At 45.3% G+C, this 20,288-nt stretch overlaps 1 protein-coding gene across 1 annotated transcript in view; it reads right to left on the bottom strand.

The window, feature by feature from the left end:
* Window positions 1–789: 789 nt before the first annotated feature.
* Window positions 790–20,288, bottom strand: part of LOC118375667 (zinc finger protein 609) — a 99,732-nt gene continuing 80,233 nt past the window's right edge. Inside the window, 7 exon segments of the mRNA XM_052509238.1 lie at window positions 790–1,535; window positions 9,054–9,132; window positions 9,308–9,676; window positions 9,814–10,186; window positions 10,410–11,878; window positions 11,881–12,842; window positions 16,649–16,736. Of these exon segments, the coding sequence (XP_052365198.1) occupies window positions 9,059–9,132; window positions 9,308–9,676; window positions 9,814–10,186; window positions 10,410–11,878; window positions 11,881–12,842; window positions 16,649–16,736 (3,335 nt within the window). The 3' untranslated portion in view covers window positions 790–1,535; window positions 9,054–9,058.

Below are 20,288 nucleotides of genomic sequence, written 5' to 3'. Positions count from 1 at the left end.
TGGCAGAGAGAGGGGGTTGAACGAGGTGAGTGGCAGAGATAGGGGGTTGAACGAGGTGATGTCCCTCTACTGAGGGGAGCCCAGCTGTAATGTGACCATGTAACAGTCTCTGGCAGTTGCCACCTGAAGGGCCACCCAGTGATAGGAGTGCCAGACATTGGCCAGGCTTGGTTGAATCTACTGGGACTCCCCCATTGGCTCAGTGCTGCACTACTGTAACACGGGGGAAGGGTTGCTAAGCCAAGGATATATAGGAGTGAAGCGCTGCCCACACAAGTGGTGTTGCTGATGGGATGGGGTCGCTCTGAGCTAGATGTGCGTGGTTGGTTGTGTGTTGTCTAGCCAGGCATTGCTCCTCCCTGGTTATGCCTGGACTTTACATTGTGCATCCTTCCTCATCCTCTGCAATCAGTTGTTTGATTCTTCCTCCATGGAAATTGACAGGATAACGAGCTGGTCCATTTGCTGTGCCGATTGAAGGACCAGTAAGGTACTGTAGGCTGACAGGTGAAAATGGCCGACCTCTTCAGTAGATGATCCCCAGTGTTCTGAGGTAACAAACAGCTCTACACTTCTGAACAGAAATCATGGTTACAACTGTCCATCAGTCAGTGCAATATTGATCAGAGTGAGCCACGGTATGTGTGTGATTTGGTTGATTCAGTGTATGGAAAGGGTGAAGTGAGACTGGCGTATCAAAAACACATTAAAGGATGGATTGGGAAGTGGGGAGGAATCAAGTTAACTGAAAGAAAAGTCACTCATGCCGTGAAATGAACAATGCAAATGTCAAGAAAACACAAAACATGAACTGTATTGAGGTGAATGTGTTCCCTTCACACAATAATTATGTCTATCCCTGAAAAGTGAACCAAGAGGTGTTTAGCGAGCAAATGGCTGGTTGAGGGACGAGAAAACAAACCCTTCAACGCCTATATAAGTCTGAGGAGGTTGAGCCTCTCTCCTCAAGCGTCCTTTCACCACACAGTACACCTACTAATGATAATTGTCAGGATATACTGGCACACTGGGTACAACAGGTCAACAACAGCAAGTTCAAACATTTCAACATGATTCACTTGTTTAGTTTTGTCAGTCTTTATTTTAGTTTGACCCCTCCCCCATCACCCCCCCCCAGCAACCCAGCCCCGTTCTGCAAGGGACTAAAAAAAACTATGCAGTCAGAAACCCTTTTCAGCTTTTCAGGCAGTCAATTGGTCTATTTTTGCATGTGTTCGTTCATCAACAGTGCAAAGACCAATAGATATCAGCGGAGGTGTGCACATGGGCAGACAGTGATGGCTTTGAACCTTGGATGAGGTCAGTCCCAGTCCACGGTGGGGCAGGAGGGAAACGAGGGAAAAAGATGCTGCTAGGAGAAGAAAAAAAATAATCTGCCGGACATTCAGGCAGAGAACTACAAATATAGAAACACCATTCAACTGATGTCTAAAATGGACTCGGAGCCCAGGGCTTCCTCATGTGAGCCAGTCACATGAATCTTTGCAGGGTGGCGAGGTGTCGGTCACGTCTCCCTGTGGAAATGACACAAAACAGAAAATGGTTGGCTAAATTCAAGTTCAAAACTATGTTCAAGACACGTAGATTACCCAATCTAATGACGACACGTAGATTACCCAATCTAATGACGACACGTAGATTACCCAATCTAATGACGACACGTAGATTACCCAATCCAATGACGACACGTAGATTACCCAATCCAATGACGACACGTAGATTACCCAATCCGATGACGACACGTAGATTACCCAATCCGATGACGACACGTAGATTACCCAATCCGATGACGACACGTAGATTACCCAATCCGATGACGACACGTAGATTACCCAATCCGATGACGACACGTAGATTACCCAATCCGATGACGACACGTAGATTACCCAATCCGATGACGACACGTAGATTACCCAATCCAATGACGACACGTAGATTACCCAATCCAATGACGACACGTAGATTACCCAATCCAATGACGACACGTAGATTACCCAATCCAATGACGACACGTAGATTACCCAATCCAATGACGACACGTAGATTACCCAATCCAATGACGACACGTAGATTACCCAATCCAATGACGACACGTAGATTACCCAATCCAATGACGACACGTAGATTACCCAATCCAATGACGACACGTAGATTACCCAATCCAATGACGACACGTAGATTACCCAATCCAATGACGACACGTAGATTACCCAATCCAATGACGACACGTAGATTACCCAATCCAATGACGACACGTAGATTACCCAATCCAATGACGACACGTAGATTACCCAATCCAATGACGACACGTAGATTACCCAATCCAATGACGACACGTAGATTACCCAATCCAATGACGACACGTAGATTACCCAATCTAATGACGACACGTAGATTACCCAATCTAATGACGACACGTAGATTACCCAATCTGATGACGACACGTAGATTACCCAATCTGATGACGACACGTAGATTACCCAATCTGATGACGACACGTAGATTACCCAATCTGATGACGACACGTAGATTACCCAATCTGATGACGACACGTAGATTACCCAATCTGATGACGACACGTAGATTACCCAATCTGATGACGACACGTAGATTACCCAATCTGATGACGACACGTAGATTACCCAATCTGATGACGACACGTAGATTACCCAATCTAATGACGACACGTAGATTACCCAATCTGACGACACGTAGATTACCCAATCTGACGACACGTAGATTACCCAATCTGACGACACGTAGATTACCCAATCTGACGACACGTAGATTACCCAATCTAATGACACATAGATTACCCAATATAATGACTAGTATCACTACTATTGTAAATTACAATATTACCTCAAAATGTAAAAATGGCAAAAACATTTAAATGCAGCCGTTTTGACCACTGTGACGTCTATGTGAGTGACATTTTACACTTGAATACCAAGCTGAGGAAGCAAATCCAACAGAAGACTCTAGATAAGGTATTCCACATCCAGAAACAAGGCAGAGGTCAGCCACTAGAGGTCAGGGCAGCCTGTGATTACGCTGTCTCTATTACAGTATCACTACTGTGATTCTACCTGCTTAGGACGAACAACTGAACTGAAGGCATAAGAGCTGTTGCGGCTGCTCGCTAGCACAGTCGAGCCTTTGTTGAAGTCTTTTCCCAGGGAGCTGTGTATCAGACTGTTGTACAGTACAGTAGTACTAAGTCTTTTCCCAGGGAGCTGTGTATCAGACTGTTGTACTGTACAGTAGTACCAAGTCTTTTCCCAGGGAGCTGTGTATCCGACTGTTGTACTGTACAGTAGTACCAAGTCTTTTCCCGGGGAGCTGTGTATCAGACTGTTGTACAGTAGTACCAAGTCTTTTCCCAGAGAGCTGTGTATCAGACTGTTGTACAGTAAGTACAGTAGTACTAAGTGTTTTCCCAGGGAGCTGTGTATCAGACTGTTGTACAGTAGTACAGTAGTAGTCTTTTCCCAGGGAGCTGTGTATCAGACTGTTGTACAGTACAGTACTAAGTCTTTTCCATGGAGCTGTGTATCAGACTGTTGTACAGTAGTACCAAGTCTTTTCCCAGGGAGCTGTGTATCAGACTGTTGTACAGTAGTACTAAGTCTTTTCCCAGGGAGCTGTGTATCAGACTGTTGTACAGTAGTACCAAGTCTTTTCCCAGGGAGCTGTGTATCAGACTGTTGTACAGTAGTACCAAGTCTTTTCCCAGGGAGCTGTGTATCAGACTGTTGTACAGTACAGTAGTACCAAGTCTTTTCCCAGGGAGCTGTGTATCAGACTGTTGTACAGTAGTACAGTAGTACTAAGTCTTTTCCCAGAGCTGTGTATCAGACTGTTGTACAGTACAGTAGTACCAAGTCTTTTCCCAGGGAGCTGTGTATCAGACTGTTGTACAGTAGTACCAAGTCTTTTCCCAGGGAGCTGTGTATCAGACTGTTGTACAGTAGTACAGTAACTAAGTCTTTTCCCAGGGAGCTGTGTATCAGACTGTTGTACAGTACAGTAGTACTAAGTCTTTTCCCAGGGAGCTGTGTATCAGACTGTTGTACAGTAGTAGTACCAAGTCTTTTCCCAGGGAGCTGTGTATCAGACTGTTGTACAGTAGTACTAAGTCTTTTCCCAGGGAGCTGTGTATCAGACTGTTGTACAGTAGTACTAAGTCTTTTCCCAGGGAGCTGTGTATCAGACTGTTGTACAGTAGTACCAAGTCTTTTCCCAGGGAGCTGTGTATCAGACTGTTGTACAGTAGTACCAAGTCTTTTCCCAGGGAGCTGTGTATCAGACTGTTGTACAGTACAGTAGTACTAAGTCTTTTCCCAGGGAGCTGTGTATCAGACTGTTGTACTGTACAGTAGTACCAAGTCTTTTCCCAGGGAGCTGTGTATCAGACTGTTGTACAGTACAGTACAGTACAGTAGTACCAAGTCTTTTCCCAAGTCTTTTCCCAGGGGGAGCTGTGTATCAGACTGTTGTACAAGTACAGTAGTACTAAGTCTTTTCCCAGGGAGCTGTGTATCAGACTGTTGTACAGTAGTACAGTAAGTCTTTTCCCAGGGAGCTGTGTATCAGACTGTTGTACAGTACAGTACAGTAGTACTAAGTCTTTTCCCAGGGAGCTGTGTAAGTCTTTTTTTCCCAGGGAGCTGTGTATCAGACTGTTGTACAGTAGTACTAAGTCTTTTCCCAGGGAGCTGTGTATCAGACTGTTGTACAAGTCTTTTCCCAGGGAGCTGTGTATCAGACTGTTGTACAGTAAGTACAGTAGTACTAAGTCTTTTCCCAGGGAGCTGTGTATCAGACTGTTGTACAGTACAGTAGTACTAAGTCTTTTCCCAGGGAGCTGTGTATCAGACTGTTGTACAGTAGTACCAAGTCTTTTCCCAGGGAGCTGTGTATCAGACTGTTGTACTGTACAGTAGTACCAAGTCTTTTCCCAGGGAGCTGTGTATCAGACTGTTGTACAGTACAGTAGTACCAAGTCTTTTCCCAGAGAGCTGTGTATCAGACTGTTGTACAGTAAGTACAGTAGTACTAAATCTTTTCCCAGAGAGCTGTGTATCAGACTGTTGTACAGTACAGTAGTACTAAGTCTTTTACCATGGAGCTGTGTATCAGACTGTTGTACAGTAAGTACAGTAGTACTAAGTCTTTTCCCAGGGAGCTGTGTATCAGACTGTTGTACAGTACAGTAGTACTAAGTCTTTTCCCAGGGAGCTGTGTATCAGACTGTTGTACAGTAGTACCAAGTCTTTTCCCAGGGAGCTGTGTATCAGACTGTTGTACTGTACAGTAGTACCAAGTCTTTTCCCAGGGAGCTGTGTATCAGACTGTTGTACAGTACAGTAGTACCAAGTCTTTTCCCAGAGAGCTGTGTATCAGACTGTTGTACAGTAAGTACAGTAGTACTAAGTCTTTTCCCAGAGAGCTGTGTATCAGACTGTTGTACAGTACAGTAGTACCAAGTCTTTTCCCAGGGAGCTGTGTATCAGACTGTTGTACAGTACAGTAGTACCAAGTCTTTTCCCAGGGAGCTGTGTATCAGACTGTTGTACAGTAAGTACAGTAGTACTAAGTCTTTTCCCAGGGAGCTGTGTATCAGACTGTTGTACAGTACAGTAGTACTAAGTCTTTTCCCAGGGAGCTGTGTATCAGACTGTTGTACAGTACAGTAGTACCAAGTCTTTTCCCAGGGAGCTGTGTATCAGACTGTTGTACAGTAAGTACAGTAGTACTAAGTCTTTTCCCAGGGAGCTGTGTATCAGACTGTTGTACAGTAGTACTAAGTCTTTTCCCAGGGAGCTGTGTATCAGACTGTTGTACTGTACAGTAGTACCAAGTCTTTTCCCGGGGAGCTGTGTATCAGACTGTTGTACAGTACAGTAGTACCAAGTCTTTTCCCAGAGAGCTGTGTATCAGACTGTTGTACAGTAAGTACAGTAGTACTAAGTCTTTTCCCAGGGAGCTGTGTATCAGACTGTTGTACAGTACAGTAGTACTAAGTCTTTTCCCAGGGAGCTGTGTATCAGACTGTTGTACTGTACAGTAGTACCAAGTCTTTTCCCAGGGAGCTGTGTATCAGACTGTTGTACAGTAGTACCAAGTCTTTTCCCAGAGAGCTGTGTATCAGACTGTTGTACAGTAAGTACAGTAGTACTAAGTGTTTTCCCAGGGAGCTGTGTATCAGACTGTTGTACAGTAAGTACAGTAGTACTAAGTCTTTTCCCAGAGAGCTGTGTATCAGACTGTTGTACAGTACAGTAGTACTAAGTCTTTTACCATGGAGCTGTGTATCAGACTGTTGTACAGTAAGTACAGTAGTACTAAGTCTTTTCCCAGGGAGCTGTGTATCAGACTGTTGTACAGTACAGTAGTACTAAGTCTTTTCCCAGGGAGCTGTGTATCAGACTGTTGTACTGTACAGTAGTACCAAGTCTTTTCCCAGGGAGCTGTGTATCAGACTGTTGTACAGTACAGTAGTACCAAGTCTTTTCCCAGAGAGCTGTGTATCAGACTGTTGTACAGTAAGTACAGTAGTACTAAGTCTTTTCCCAGGGAGCTGTGTATCAGACTGTTGTACAGTACAGTAGTACCAAGTCTTTTCCCAGGGAGCTGTGTATCAGACTGTTGTACAGTACAGTAGTACCAAGTCTTTTCCCAGGGAGCTGTGTATCAGACTGTTGTACAGTAAGTACAGTAGTACTAAGTCTTTTCCCAGGGAGCTGTGTATCTGTGTACAGTCAGACTGTCTTTTCCCAGGGAGCTGTGTATCAGACTACAGTACAGTAGTACCAAGTCTTTTCCCAGGGAGCTGTGTATCAGACTGTTGTACAGTACAGTAGTACCAAGTCTTTTCCCAGAGAGCTGTGTATCAGACTGTTGTACAGTAAGTACAGTAGTACTAAGTCTTTTCCCAGGGAGCTGTGTATCAGACTGTTGTACAGTACAGTAGTACTAAGTCTTTTCCCAGGGAGCTGTGTATCAGACTGTTGTACAGTACAGTAGTACTAAGTCTTTTCCCGGGGAGCTGTGTATCAGACTGTTGTACAGTACAGTAGTACTAAGTCTTTTCCCGGGGAGCTGTGCATCAGACTGTTGTACAGTACAGTAGTACTAAGTCTTTTCCCAGGGAGCTGTGTATCAGACTGTTGTACAGTACAGTAGTACCAAGTCTTTTCCCAGAGAGCTGTGTATCAGACTGTTGTACAGTACAGTAGTACTAAGTCTTTTCCCAGGGAGCTGTGTATCAGACTGTTGTACAGTACAGTAGTACCAAGTCTTTTCCCAGGGAGCTGTGTATCAGACTGTTGTACAGTACACAGTAGTACCAAGTCTTTTCCCAGGGAGCTGTGTATCAGACTGTTGTACAGTACAGTAGTACCAAGTCTTTTCCCGGGGAGCTGTGTATCAGACTGTTGTACAGTACAGTAGTACTAAGTCTTTTCCCAGGGAGCTGTGTATCAGACTGTTGTACAGTACAGTAGTACCAAGTCTTTTCCCAGGGAGCTGTGTATCAGACTGTTGTACAGTACAGTAGTACTAAGTCTTTTCCCAGGGAGCTGTGTATCAGACTGTTGTACAGTACAGTAGTACCAAGTCTTTTCCCAGGGAGCTGTGTATCAGACTGTTGTACAGTACAGTAGTACCAAGTCTTTTCCCAGGGAGCTGTGTATCAGACTGTTGTACAGTACAGTAGTACTAAGTCTTTTCCCAGGGAGCTGTGTATCAGACTGTTGTACAGTACAGTAGTACTAAGTCTTTTCCCAGGGAGCTGTGTATCAGACTGTTGTACAGTACAGTAGTACCAAGTCTTTTCCCGGGGAGCTGTGTATCAGACTGTTGTACAGTACAGTAGTACTAAGTCTTTTCCCAGGGAGCTGTGTATCAGACTGTTGTACAGTACAGTAGTACCAAGTCTTTTCCCAGGGAGCTGTGTATCAGACTGTTGTACAGTAAGTACAGTAGTACTAAGTCTTTTCCCAGGGAGCTGTGTATCAGACTGTTGTACAGTACAGTAGTACAGTAGTACAGTAAGTCTTTTTTCCCAGGGAGCTGTGTATCAGACTGTTGTACAGTACAGTAGTACCAAGTCTTTTCCCGGGGAGCTGTGTATCAGACTGTTGTACAGTACAGTAGTACCAAGTCTTTTCCCAGGGAGCTGTGTATCAGACTGTTGTACAGTACAGTAGTACCAAGTCTTTTCCCGGGAGCTGTGTATCAGACTGTTGTACAGTACAGTAGTACCAAGTCTTTTCCCGGGGAGCTGTGTATCAGACTGTTGCACAGGCCAGTAGTACCAAGTCTTTTCCCAGGGAGCTGTGTATCAGACTGTTGTACAGTACAGTAGTACCAAGTCTTTTCCCGGGGAGCTGTGTATCAGACTGTTGTACAGTACAGTAGTACCAAGTCTTTTCCCAGGGAGCTGTGTATCAGACTGTTGTACAGTACAGTAGTACCAAGTCTTTTCCCGGGGAGCTGTGTATCAGACTGTTGCACAGGCCAGTAGTACTAAGTCAGTGCGATTGTAAAGTAAAGCATCATTTCTCATATGTAATGAGGCATAGAAGCTACAGGTTGTCAAAGTACTGCAGGTCTACATCTTTTCCCACCATGCTCTCTGTCCATACAGCCACATCTGACCCCAGTATCTATTTGTCTGGCTAAAGAGACCGTGATACTCCCATTGGCGTGACCTACTTGTTGTGTGTATGTACTGACGTGTATGTGTAACTGATAGAGACACACACACACTCATGTTTTAAAAGTATGTAAATTGTAAAGTATTTAGTCATTGTGGTTGTATGTGTCAGACCCCAGTAAGACTATCTGTCTCCATTGGTATCGTCTATGACACAGTTTGGTTAGTGTGTACACAATACCAAGTATTTGGTGTGATACCGTCCATTTGGTTATTGAACTGCGCTCTATGTCTGCTAATGTATTTTTCTCTTTAAGATCCATTTTATTCTGTTTGTGTGCCTGTCAGTCTGTCTGACTAGGGGCCTTACCGTTTTCATCTCCGCGCCGGGGGGTAGAGGGAGGGGGCTGCGGCTTGCTGACTGGCAACAATAGCTGATGACGAGAGACCTGTGCGAGGCGGAAAATGTATGTGCATCAGTCGGGGAGGGTGCGTCAGTCGGGGAGGGTGCGTCAGTCGGGGAGGGTGCGTCAGTCGGGGAGGGTGCGTCAGTTGTGTATCAGTAAGAGTTTCCGAAAGCCTTGTCAGTCATAATAGTAAAAGTGGTGATTGGCTGCGACTGACCTGTAGTGTAGGACAGATCATACTGGCCCGAGAGCAGCGGGTATCCCAGGTGGTGATGGGAGGGCATGATGCGCTGGGAGGGCGAGGAGCGTGGCCGCTCCATGTCCCTCTCTCGTTCCCTCTCCCCGCCGCTCCTCTCTCCCCTGTCCCTCTCATGGGACGGCTTGTCGCCCACCGTGGGGGACTTGCTCTTGTACTGGCTGGCGTGCTGCTGCAGGATGTCCAGGGCCTTGGAGTCCACCGAAGCTGCCTTGCCGCTCACCGTGGGGCTGGCGCGCGACTTGTCGCCTCCCCTCGCCTCCTCCTCACCGCCAGCCATCTTGCCGCCATAAGGAGAGAACGGATAGCCCGCAGGCAGGTAGGGGGAACCTAACATGGGGGACAGGTCATTGTGTTCATTTGATTCATGGCTTAATATCAAAACACTTGTATAAAGATTTTTTGGGCAAATGCGCATTCACCCAAGTGGTTCCTTTCTATACCAATAGTTGAGCTGGTGTGGTTACCTGGGTAATTCTGCATCATGACTGTGGGCATGCCTCTGTACCCGGGGTGGCTGGGGTCATAGCCCTGCCCATAAGGGTAACCATGCATATAGGGCATGTAACCCTGGTGCTGCGCCAGGGCTGAGGAGAACTGCATGTGGGCATTGGTGCGAGGGTCTTTGCCCATGGCCCGTTGGTCCTCAGCAGAAGACGTTCTGGGGTCTGTGCCCTCTTTTAGACCAGCGCCATCCTCCTCTTTCGGACCGCCACTCTCCTTGGGCCTGTTGGGCCTGTCGTCCTTTCCTTTGCGGTCGCGGTCTCTCTCTCGCTCTCGGTCTCTCTCGTCTTTCCACCGCGGTGGTGGTTGTTGCTGCTCGTCCTCCATCTGGGTCTGCTTGGGGTAGACAGATGGTTGAATGAGTTAAGTCAGGGATACCTCTCTAAAACAACTCCACAACTCTAGAAGGGCTACAAGTGATCCAAACATGATCTAAAATGAGCATCAATCACCACATTACACTGCAATCATTAACATAATAAAATATGTACAAATAATAGAATATAAGAACACACCTAAGTATGAAAAATAATAGGGCACGTTTTTTTTTTTTTTTTACCTGTCTGTACCACATGGCTTGCTCTATCCCTGCTCTGGAGTCTAGGCTTGGCTTGGAGTCCTCCTTCCCATGGTGCCCCCCTTCACTCAGCTTCATCTTCAGCCCTTCGGCCTGCTGGGACTTAGATACCTCTCCTTTCAGGCCTGTGGCGGAGGCCTTGGAGGGCTCGGATGGAGAGTCTCTGGTCTTACCCTGGTTCTGTTGGGTCTTGTTGGCCAGACTGTCCGTCTTTCCAGGGGCCTTGGAGAGAGTGGGCGGCCCCAGGGCCTTCTGCTTCCACTCCTCCTTCATGGAGGCCTCGCGTTCCTTCATGGCCGCCGCGTCAGAGCTCTTCTTCTCCGCCACCGCCGCCCGGTGCTGCTCAGAGATCACCTGGCGCTGGCGCTCCTCGTACTGGTGCCGGTAGGCTGGGTTGGTGTTGAGCAGGTGGTTGTGGTAGGCCTGGTCCGGGTGGTAGGCGTACGGGGGAACGTAGGAGTACTGGTTGTAATAGAGAGGCTGCATGTACATGTTGGAGCGCTGTTGGATGACTGACTGCTGCTGCTGCTGCTGTTGTTGTTGATGATGATGATGATGTTGTTGTTGACTGGAGGCGTTCATCTCGGGTTTGCGATCTTCGTGAGGCTCCACTTTGACCTTGTCTTCCACATTCTCCTGTTCGTCTTCACGCTTCACTTTCAATGCCGGACTTTCGGTGTGCGGCATGCCTGGGTTGGCGGCACCGGGGCTCGGGCAGGTGTAGTTGGGCGAGTAGTAGGCCTCATAGCCGGCATAGTACGGAGACTCCTTGTTGGGCGCCTGGCTGGGAAACAAGGCTTTCTTTGCTCCTTCTCTGATACCTTGGTCCTCCACCTTGACCTTCACCCCCTCCACAAGTCTGCCCTCGCCGTCCTCCCCTGCGTCCGAGATGTCCGAGTACGCCGGGCTGTTGGTCTTGACCGAGGAGTTGTCGGCGGCTCCGCCACCATTCTGGGTGACCACGTGGAGGGGCGTGAGTGGCTGAGGCATTCCCGAGCCCTCTATCCGGCTGGCCACCCCTATGGACAGACTGGGGGTGTTGTCGGTGAAGCTGTAGATCTTATCCGCCTCTGCCTTAATGCTGGCAAGACGGCTCTGGTGGGGGTCCGAGGAGCCGTTAAGTAGCCCGTCACCTTTTCCTGGCTCTGAGGACTCAGAGTAGGGACTCTTGCCCTCTTCTGGTTTCACCCCTTTCCCCAGAGGCTTGGGGCTCTCTGCCTCCTTCCTGCTGTCTCTCTTCTTCTTCTCCTTCTTCTTCTTTTCTTTTGAGGCACCGGAAGCAGGGTTCAGCGCGGCAGGGTTCAGCGCGGCAGGGTTCAGCACGGCAGGGTCTCCCATCGCGGCGGGGGGTTTGGTGGGCTGGGTGCCCTTCATCTGGGGGCTTTTGGGGATGCCCTGTATCATAGGGGGGATCCCTAGAGAAGCATTGGGGTTGCCCCCGGCAGGGAAAGAGCGGCCTGTAGGGAGTAGAGCTGCTGGGAAGCTACGCTCCCTGGGGGTACAGGCCGGGACGATGACTTCATGTTCTTCTGAGATAGTTTGTCGGTCTTTGACTTTTTCTGGGACTTGGACTTTTCCATGCCGTCGTTGCTGGCCTCGTCTGTGAGACAGGGTCCGTCGTCACAGCCTTCCATCGGTATGCCGCTTGCTTCAGGGTCAGCGTCGCCACCTTTCTTTTTACTCTGTTTGGAACCAAACTTGCCCGGGGAAGGAGACTGACTCTGGCAGTCAAAGCCCCTTCCTTTGGGGGTGACAGACCGTGCGGGAGACAGGCAGCCTTTGTGAGAACTGGAGGCCCCGTTGCAGTTCCCCGGCTCGGGATGAAGCGTGGAGTCCTCCCCGTACTCACTGTCCCCATCCAGGTCCAGCTTGATGTCGTCGTCGTCGTTGTGTGCGCGTGCCTGGTGGTACTTGAGGCCGTTGATGTGCTTGTACTTCTTGTTGCAGCCGGGGTGCGGGCAGTCGATGAGGACCGGCGAGGGACAGTTGCGGTCTAGTGTCGGGGGCTGGGGCTCAGTTTTAATTGAGGGGATGGGGGGAAGGACAGGGGGAAGCGCCCCTCCTCCTCCGCTGTTGGAGTTGGTGCGCATGCGCTTGTTGCCTTTGGTGTCCTCAGAGCTGGAGTTGGGCTCCATGTCTGAGGCAGGTTTGGACTTGCGCTTGCTGGCCGATGAGGGGCTGGCCTTGACGTCCTCTGTGTTGCTGTTGGGTGGCGTGCGGCGCTCCGACGACGTCTGGCTGCCCCGCCGGCCCTTACTGTTGTTGTTGGCGGCACGTGTCTTGCTGGTGCCGCTGCCCTTGTTGTCCGACGAGTTGCTGTTCTCGTTGACGGGTGTGTTGCTGTTGGGCCTCATCCTCTTGCCCCGGCCCCGGCCATTCCTCATCTCCAAGTCACTGGTGGGAGACTCACAGAACCTGAGGAGACAAGAGGACGTAGACGTTAGCAAATTACATTACGCATTCCTACATTACGCATGCCAAAAACAAACGTCATTTAAAAAGGTTGACTGATAAAGGTAGGCAGAATACAAATGACACTGAATAGCTAAGTTTCCATCCAATCTGCATAACACAATATGTGCATTTTCCACCAGAGATGGGTTTCCATCAAATGAACTTGTTGTGGATAAAAGGCTGTGTGTGATGACAGTGCACATAAACATATATTTTGTCACAAAACCTGTTGGTTTTAGAGCAGGGGTGCCCACTCTGATCTTGGCACGTGCACTTTACCCAACAGCTGGCAGATACAGTGTGGGTAGGCTACATGCATTATGAGATTATTATGGAGAAGAGCAATATTATTTGTATTTGTCAAATGGCAGCAAAGCATCGATCATCATGTCACCAGAATAAGACTAATAAACTGCATGCTTTCATGAGTCATAGTGGGAGGACCACACAACATACGTTTATTTCAATATGATGGTTAATTACATCAATATTTGCGCATAAAAGGCGTTTCGACCTCCATTTCTCACATAATCAATTTCCCCGACACAAAAAGATCCCACCATGTCGAACAAACAAATAGTCTGTCACCATTTTTAAAATTGTATCGGCATATCCTGTTTTCATCAGCCCAGCTGTGACTGTTTTCATGCATCAGGTAATTCATTCACATGAAATGGTTGGTAGGAAACCTGGTTAATGATTTGCTGAAATTCTACATAAGACAGCAATAAACTGGGTCTGTATATCAGCAAGCCTTACACACAACTTATGGGGTGGAATTCCTTTTCTGTCTTTCGTTTTGTCCAAATAAAGAGTGAACATTAGTTGCAGAAGGAAGAGGGTGAACATCTACACTATATACACACAAAAGGTATGTGGAAACCCCTTCAAATTAGTGGATTTGGCTATTTCCGCCAAACCCGTTGCTGACAGGTGTGTAACATCGAGCACACAGCCATGCAATCTCAGGAAAGCATGCAATCTCCATAGACAAATTGTCAGTAGAATGGCCTTACCGAAGAGCTCAGTGACTATCAATGTGGCACCGTCATGGGATGCCACGTTTCCACCAAGTCAGTTCGTCCAATTTCTGCCCGGTCAACTGTAAGTGCTGTTATTGTGACGTGGAAAAGTTTAGAAGCAACAACGGCTAAGCCGTGAACTGGTAGGCCACACAAGTTCACAGAACAGGGCTGCCAAGTGCTGAAGTGCATAAAAATCATCTGTCCTCTGTTGCAACACTCGCTAACAAGTTCCAAACTGCCTCGATGCAACGTCAGCACAAGTACGGTTCGTCGGGAGCTTCATGAAATGGGTTTCCATGGCCGAGCAGCTGCACACAAGCCTAAGATCACCATGCGCAATGGCAACCGTCGGCTGGAGTGGTATAAAGCTTGCCGCCATTGGACTCCGGAGCAATGGAAATGCGCTCTCTGGAGTGATGAATAACACGTCACCATCTGGCAGTCCAACGGACGAATCTGGGTTTGGCGGATGCCAGGAGAACGCTACCTGTGCCCCAATGCATAGTGCCAACTGTAAAGCAACAGCATACAATGACAGCTTGGGGAAGGCCCTTTTCTGTTTCAGCATGACAATGCTCCTGTGCACAAAGCAAGGTCCATACAGAAATGGTTTGTCGATTGGTGTGGAAGAACTTGACTGGCCTACACAGAGCCCTGACCTTAACCCCATCGACCACCTTTGGGATGAATTGGAATGCTACTGCGAGCCAGGCCTAATCGCCCAACATCAGTGCCAGACCAACATCAGTGCCAGACTTCACTAATGCTTGTGGCTGAATGGAAGCAAGTCCCCGCAGCAATGTTCCAACATCTAGTGGAAAGCTTTTATAGCAGCAACGGGGGGGACCAACTCTTAATGCCCATGATTTTGGAATGATATGTTCGACGAGCAGGTGTCCACATACTTTTGGTCATGCAGTGTACCTACCTGCCTGGTAAATCATAAGTAGCATAATTCACATCCCTAAAATAGAGTTGGGCCCCCATGTCTCTATGATAATAATGTAATTATCCCAGCAGTGAAGGTTAACAGTCCGTGACAAAGACACCAGGGCCTGGGATGACTCATAACTTCCCCCTCCAATCACTCCAAACTATTTCACCAGCAGCAGGGGATGAGAGTAAATCCGTAGGCCCTCGGAGATTGAGGAATTCAGACTCATTAGTTATTACTCATCGTGGAGCTGGAGAGCCTGCGGATTTGGTTTCCTGAAAGTTTGTTGAGCTGTTACTTTGCTGAGAGCCTTCAATCAAACTATCACAGTAAGCCCAGCTACAATGCAATTCTGAAAGCCAGTCTGTCACTGTTTTGAGAGTGACTCAAGTTGGCCGTGGATGTGCAGCGCTTGAGTGGTATGGTCTATCAAAAAATGTAAGCTAAACTCTCTGCGGTAGTTAAATGAGATGGGGACTCCAGGAATGAAGATATCTCGTGTAGGAAAAAAAAGAGCATGAGAAAATGAGCCAGTGCTGAGACAATGCTGCTGATAGGCGGTGTGGTCCCACCACGACAGTGGAGAATGTGATACAGTGTTGGGAAAAGCTATTAGCTCAATAATTGGATCCGGCAATCTGGCTAGTTGGAGGATTCTATTTCTATCACTTCCTCTCGGGACGTCAGCAGTTTGCAGAATGTATCTCCGAGCCCAAGTTAAAAGACTACAGTGGATAGACAAGCACTGCTGGCCCCCTAGAGACAGAGGTGAGGACTAATAACAGCTAGCGTGATATAGATGGCAGATTGGTAGATTCATATCGGAGTTCCCTCTTTATGCAAGGAAAGGTGAGAAACCGAGTGCTGGAAGGGTAAATTATTTTTTTAAATGGAGTATCTGATGTTTGATGGTCCCTGGTAATGCTCTTATTTGACATCAAACACTACTAACTACATGACTTATGATACTGTGTAAAGATTACGGGCCAGCGACCATTTTTCAAATACAATTCCGTATACGGAAGCCTAACGTCAATACCTTATTTCAAAATGTTCAGTTGAATCCAGTTAATGAAAGACAAAATGTACCAAAACGTGAACCGTCTGGAATAACAGTGGAGATAATGTATGGAGACGTGCTTACCTGGGAGGTGCCCAATCATGTCGAGTACAGTCCAACAGGGTGATAATGTATGAAGACGTGCTTACCTGGGAGGTGCCCAATCATATCGAGTACAGTCCAACAGGGTGATAATGTATGGAGACGTGCTTACCTGGGAGGTGCCCAATCATGTCGAGTACAGTCCAACAGGGTGATAATGTATGGAGACGTGCTTACCTGGGAGGTGCCCAATCATGTCGAGTACAGTCCAACAGGGTGATAATGTATGGAGACGTGCTTACCTGGGAGGTGCCCAATCATGTCGAGTACAGTCCAACAGGGTGATAATGTATGAAGACGTGCTTACCTGGGAGGTGCCCAATCATGTCGAGTACAGTCCAACAGGGTGATAATGTATGAAGACGTGCTTGCCCAATCTGGGAGGTGATAATGTATCCCAATCATGTCGAGTACAGTCCAACAGGGTGATAATGTATGAAGACGTGCTTACCTGGGAGGTGCCCAATCATGTCGAGTACAGTCCAACAGGGTGATAATGTATGAAGACGTGCTTACCTGGGAGGTGCCCAATCATGTCGAGTACAGTCCAACAGGGTGATAATGTATGGAGACGTGCTTACCTGGGAGGTGCCCAATCATGTCGAGTACAGTCCAACAGGGTGATAATGTATGAAGACGTGCTTACCTGGGAGGTGCCCAATCATGTCGAGTACAGTCCAACAGGGTGCCGACGTAGCTCTTGTTCCTCCAGGTCACATTCACCACCAGCATGCCTGTGGGAAAAGAACACAAGTCTCAATTAGTCATTCATAAGAGTAACGAGACTACTATACATCATCTGGATTAATGATCTCACATTCACACCATAGTGCCAACACAGAATTTAACAGTTGCTCCATCATTAAGAATGACTTCCCGTTGTATTCTTCAATTAACCGGGGCCACCTCATCTAACCGGGGCCACCGCACAGGGGCCACCGCATCTAACCGGGGCCACCTCATCTAACCGGGGCCACCTCATCTAACCGGGGCCACCTCATCTAACCGGGGCCACCGCATCTAACCGGTGCCACCGCAACAGCTCCCATTTAAATAGATCAGACAGGGGTTCCTGGGCATACACTCAAAGCAGAACCCCTATTATAATGTTGTCAGTTCTCCATTACTGTTGTCTATTATAATGTTGTCAGTTCTCCATTACTGTTGTCTATTATAATGTTGTCAGTTCTCCATTACTGTTGTCTATTATAATGTTGTTCCATTACTGTTGTCTATTATAATGTTGTCAGTTCTCCAGACTGTTGTCTATTATAATGTTGTCACTCACTGTTGTCTATTATAATGTTGTCATTCTCCATTACCTGTCTATTATAATGTTGTCAGTTCTCCATTACTGTTGTCTATTATAATGTTGTCACATTACTGTTGTCTATTATAATGTTGTCAGTTCTCCATTACTGTTGTCTATTATAATGTTGTCAGTTCTCCATTACTGTTGTCTATTATAATGTTGTCAGTTCTCCATTACTGTTGTCTATTATAATGTTGTCAGTTCTCCATTACTGCTGTCTATTATAATGTTGTCAGTTCTCCATTACTGCTGTCTATTATAATGTTGTCAGTTCTCCATTACTGTTGTCTATTATAATGTTGTCAGTTCTCCATTACTGTTGTCTATTATAATGTTGTCAGTTCTCCATTACTGTTGTCTATTATAATGTTGTCAACTTTTGTCTATTATAATGTTGTCAGTTCCATTACTGTTGTCTATTATAATGTTGTCAATTACTGTTGTCTATTATAATGTTGTCAGTTCTCCATTACTGTTGTCTATTATAATGTTGTCAGTTCTCCATTACTGTTGTCTATTATAATGTTGTCAGTTCTCCATTACTGTTGTCTATTATAATGTTGTCAGTTCTCCATTACTGTTGTCTATTATAATGTTGTCAGTTCTCCATTACTGTTGTCTATTATAATGTTGTCAGTTCTCCATTACTTTTGTCTATTATAATGTTGTCAGTTCTCCATTACTGTTGTCTATTATAATGTTGTCAGTTCTCCATTACTGTTGTCTATTATAATGTTGTCAGTTCTCCATTACTGTTGTCTATTATAATGTTGTCAGTTCTCCATTACTGTTGTCTATTATAATGTTGTCAGTTCTCCATTACTGTTGTCTATTATAATGTTGTCCTCCACTGTTGTCTATTATAATGTTGTCAGTTCTCCATTACTGTTGTCTATTATAATGTTGTCAGTTCTCCATTACTGTTGTCTATTATAATGTTGTCCCATTACTTTTGTCTATTATAATGTTGTCAGTTCTCCATTACTGTTGTCTATTATAATGTTGTCAGTTCTCCATTACTGTTGTCTATTATAATGTTGTCAGTTCTCCATTACTGTTGTCTATTATAATGTTGTCAGTTCTCCATTACTTTTGTCTATTATAATGTTGTCAGTTCTCCATTACTGTTGTCTATTATAATGTTCTCAGTTCTACATTACTGTTGTCTATAATGTTGTCAGTTCTACATTACTGTTGTCTATAATGTTGTCAGTTCTACATTACTGTTGTCTATTATAATGTTGTCAGTTCTCCATTACTTTTGTCTATTATGTTGTCAGTTCTCCATTACTGTTGTCTATTATAATGTTCTCAGTTCTACCTGTTGTCTATTATAATGTTGTCCTCCACTGTTGTCTATTATAATGTTCTCAGTTCTACATTACTGTTGTCTATAATGTTGTCAGTTCTACATTACTGTTGTCTATAATGTTGTCAGTTCTACATTACTGTTGTCTATTATAATGTTGTCAGTTCTATATTACTATTGTCTATTATAATGTTGTAGGTTCTATATGACCACTGTCTATTATGTTGTAGGTTCTATATGACCACTGTCTATTATGTTGTAGGTTCTCCATTACTGTTGTCTATTATAATGTTGTAGGTTCTATATGACCACTGTCTATTATAATGTTGTAGGTTCTATATGACCACTGTCTATTATAATGTTGTAGGTTCTCCATTACTGTTGTCTATTATAATGTTGCAGGATCTAGACCACTGTTCCTATATGACCACTGGTTGTAGGTTCTATATGACCACTGTCTATTATAATGTTGTAGGTTCTAGAACCCTATTATTATGTTGTCAGTTCTCCATTACTGTTGTCTATTATAATGTTGTCGGTTCTCCATTACTGTTGTCTATTATAATGTTGTCAGTTCTCCATTATGTTGTACGTTATCAGTTCTGTTGTCTATGATAATGTTGTCTAGGTTCTCCATACTGACCACTCCATTACTGTCTATTATAACGATAATGTTGTCTATTATAATGTTCTCAGTTCTACATTACTGTTGTCTATTATAACGTGTCAGTTCTCCATTACTGTTGTCTATTATAACGATTCTCCATTACTGTTGTCTAGGTCAGTCTATATGACCACTCCATTACTGTCTATTATAACGATAATGTTGTTGTCAGTTCTCCATTACTGTTCTATTATAATGACCACTGTCTATTATAATGTTGTCATAATGTTGTCTAGTTGTAGGTTCTATATGACCACTGTCTATTATAATGTTGTAGGTTCTATATGACCACTGTCTATTATAATGTTGTAGGTTCTATATGACCACTGTCTATTATAATGTTGTAGGTTCTATATGACCACTGTCTATTATAATGTTGTAGGTTCTATATGACCACTGTCTATTATAATGTTGTAGGTTCTATATGACCACTGTCTATTATAATGTTGTAGGTTCTATATGACCACTGTCTATTATAATGTTGTAGGTTCTATATGACCACTGTCTATTATAATAATTCTATATTAATGGTTCTATATGACCACTGTCTATTATAATGTTGTAGGTTCTATATGACCACTGTCTATTATAATGTTGTAGGTTATATATGGTTCTTGTAGGTTCTATATGACCACTGTCTATTATAATGTTGTAGGTTCTATATGACCACTGTCTATTATAATGTTGTAGGTTCTATATGACCACTGTCTATTATAATGTTGTAGGTTCTATATGACCACTGTCTATTATAATGTTGTAGGTTCTATATGACCACTGCCAGATCCTTCGGTAGCACCGATAGTTTTCTTATTTGTATGTAAAAAATGATTTTCTGTCCTCCGTTTTGACTTTGCTACCAAGCATCAGACTTCCCAGTGAGAAAAAGATGGTGCTACTACAGGGAAAAACACATATGAGGCCTTTGCTTTAGTGATGTGGCTCTGTTGTTCATATTCAGCCTGAGGGTGTAACGATCCAGCAGAGCTTAATGATTCTGCTAG

This window comes from Oncorhynchus keta, unplaced genomic scaffold (assembly GCF_023373465.1).
Source record: "Oncorhynchus keta strain PuntledgeMale-10-30-2019 unplaced genomic scaffold, Oket_V2 Un_contig_4255_pilon_pilon, whole genome shotgun sequence".
NCBI classification, from domain to species: Eukaryota; Metazoa; Chordata; class Actinopteri; order Salmoniformes; family Salmonidae; genus Oncorhynchus; species Oncorhynchus keta.
This window is presented reverse-complemented; position numbering and strand designations above follow the sequence as displayed.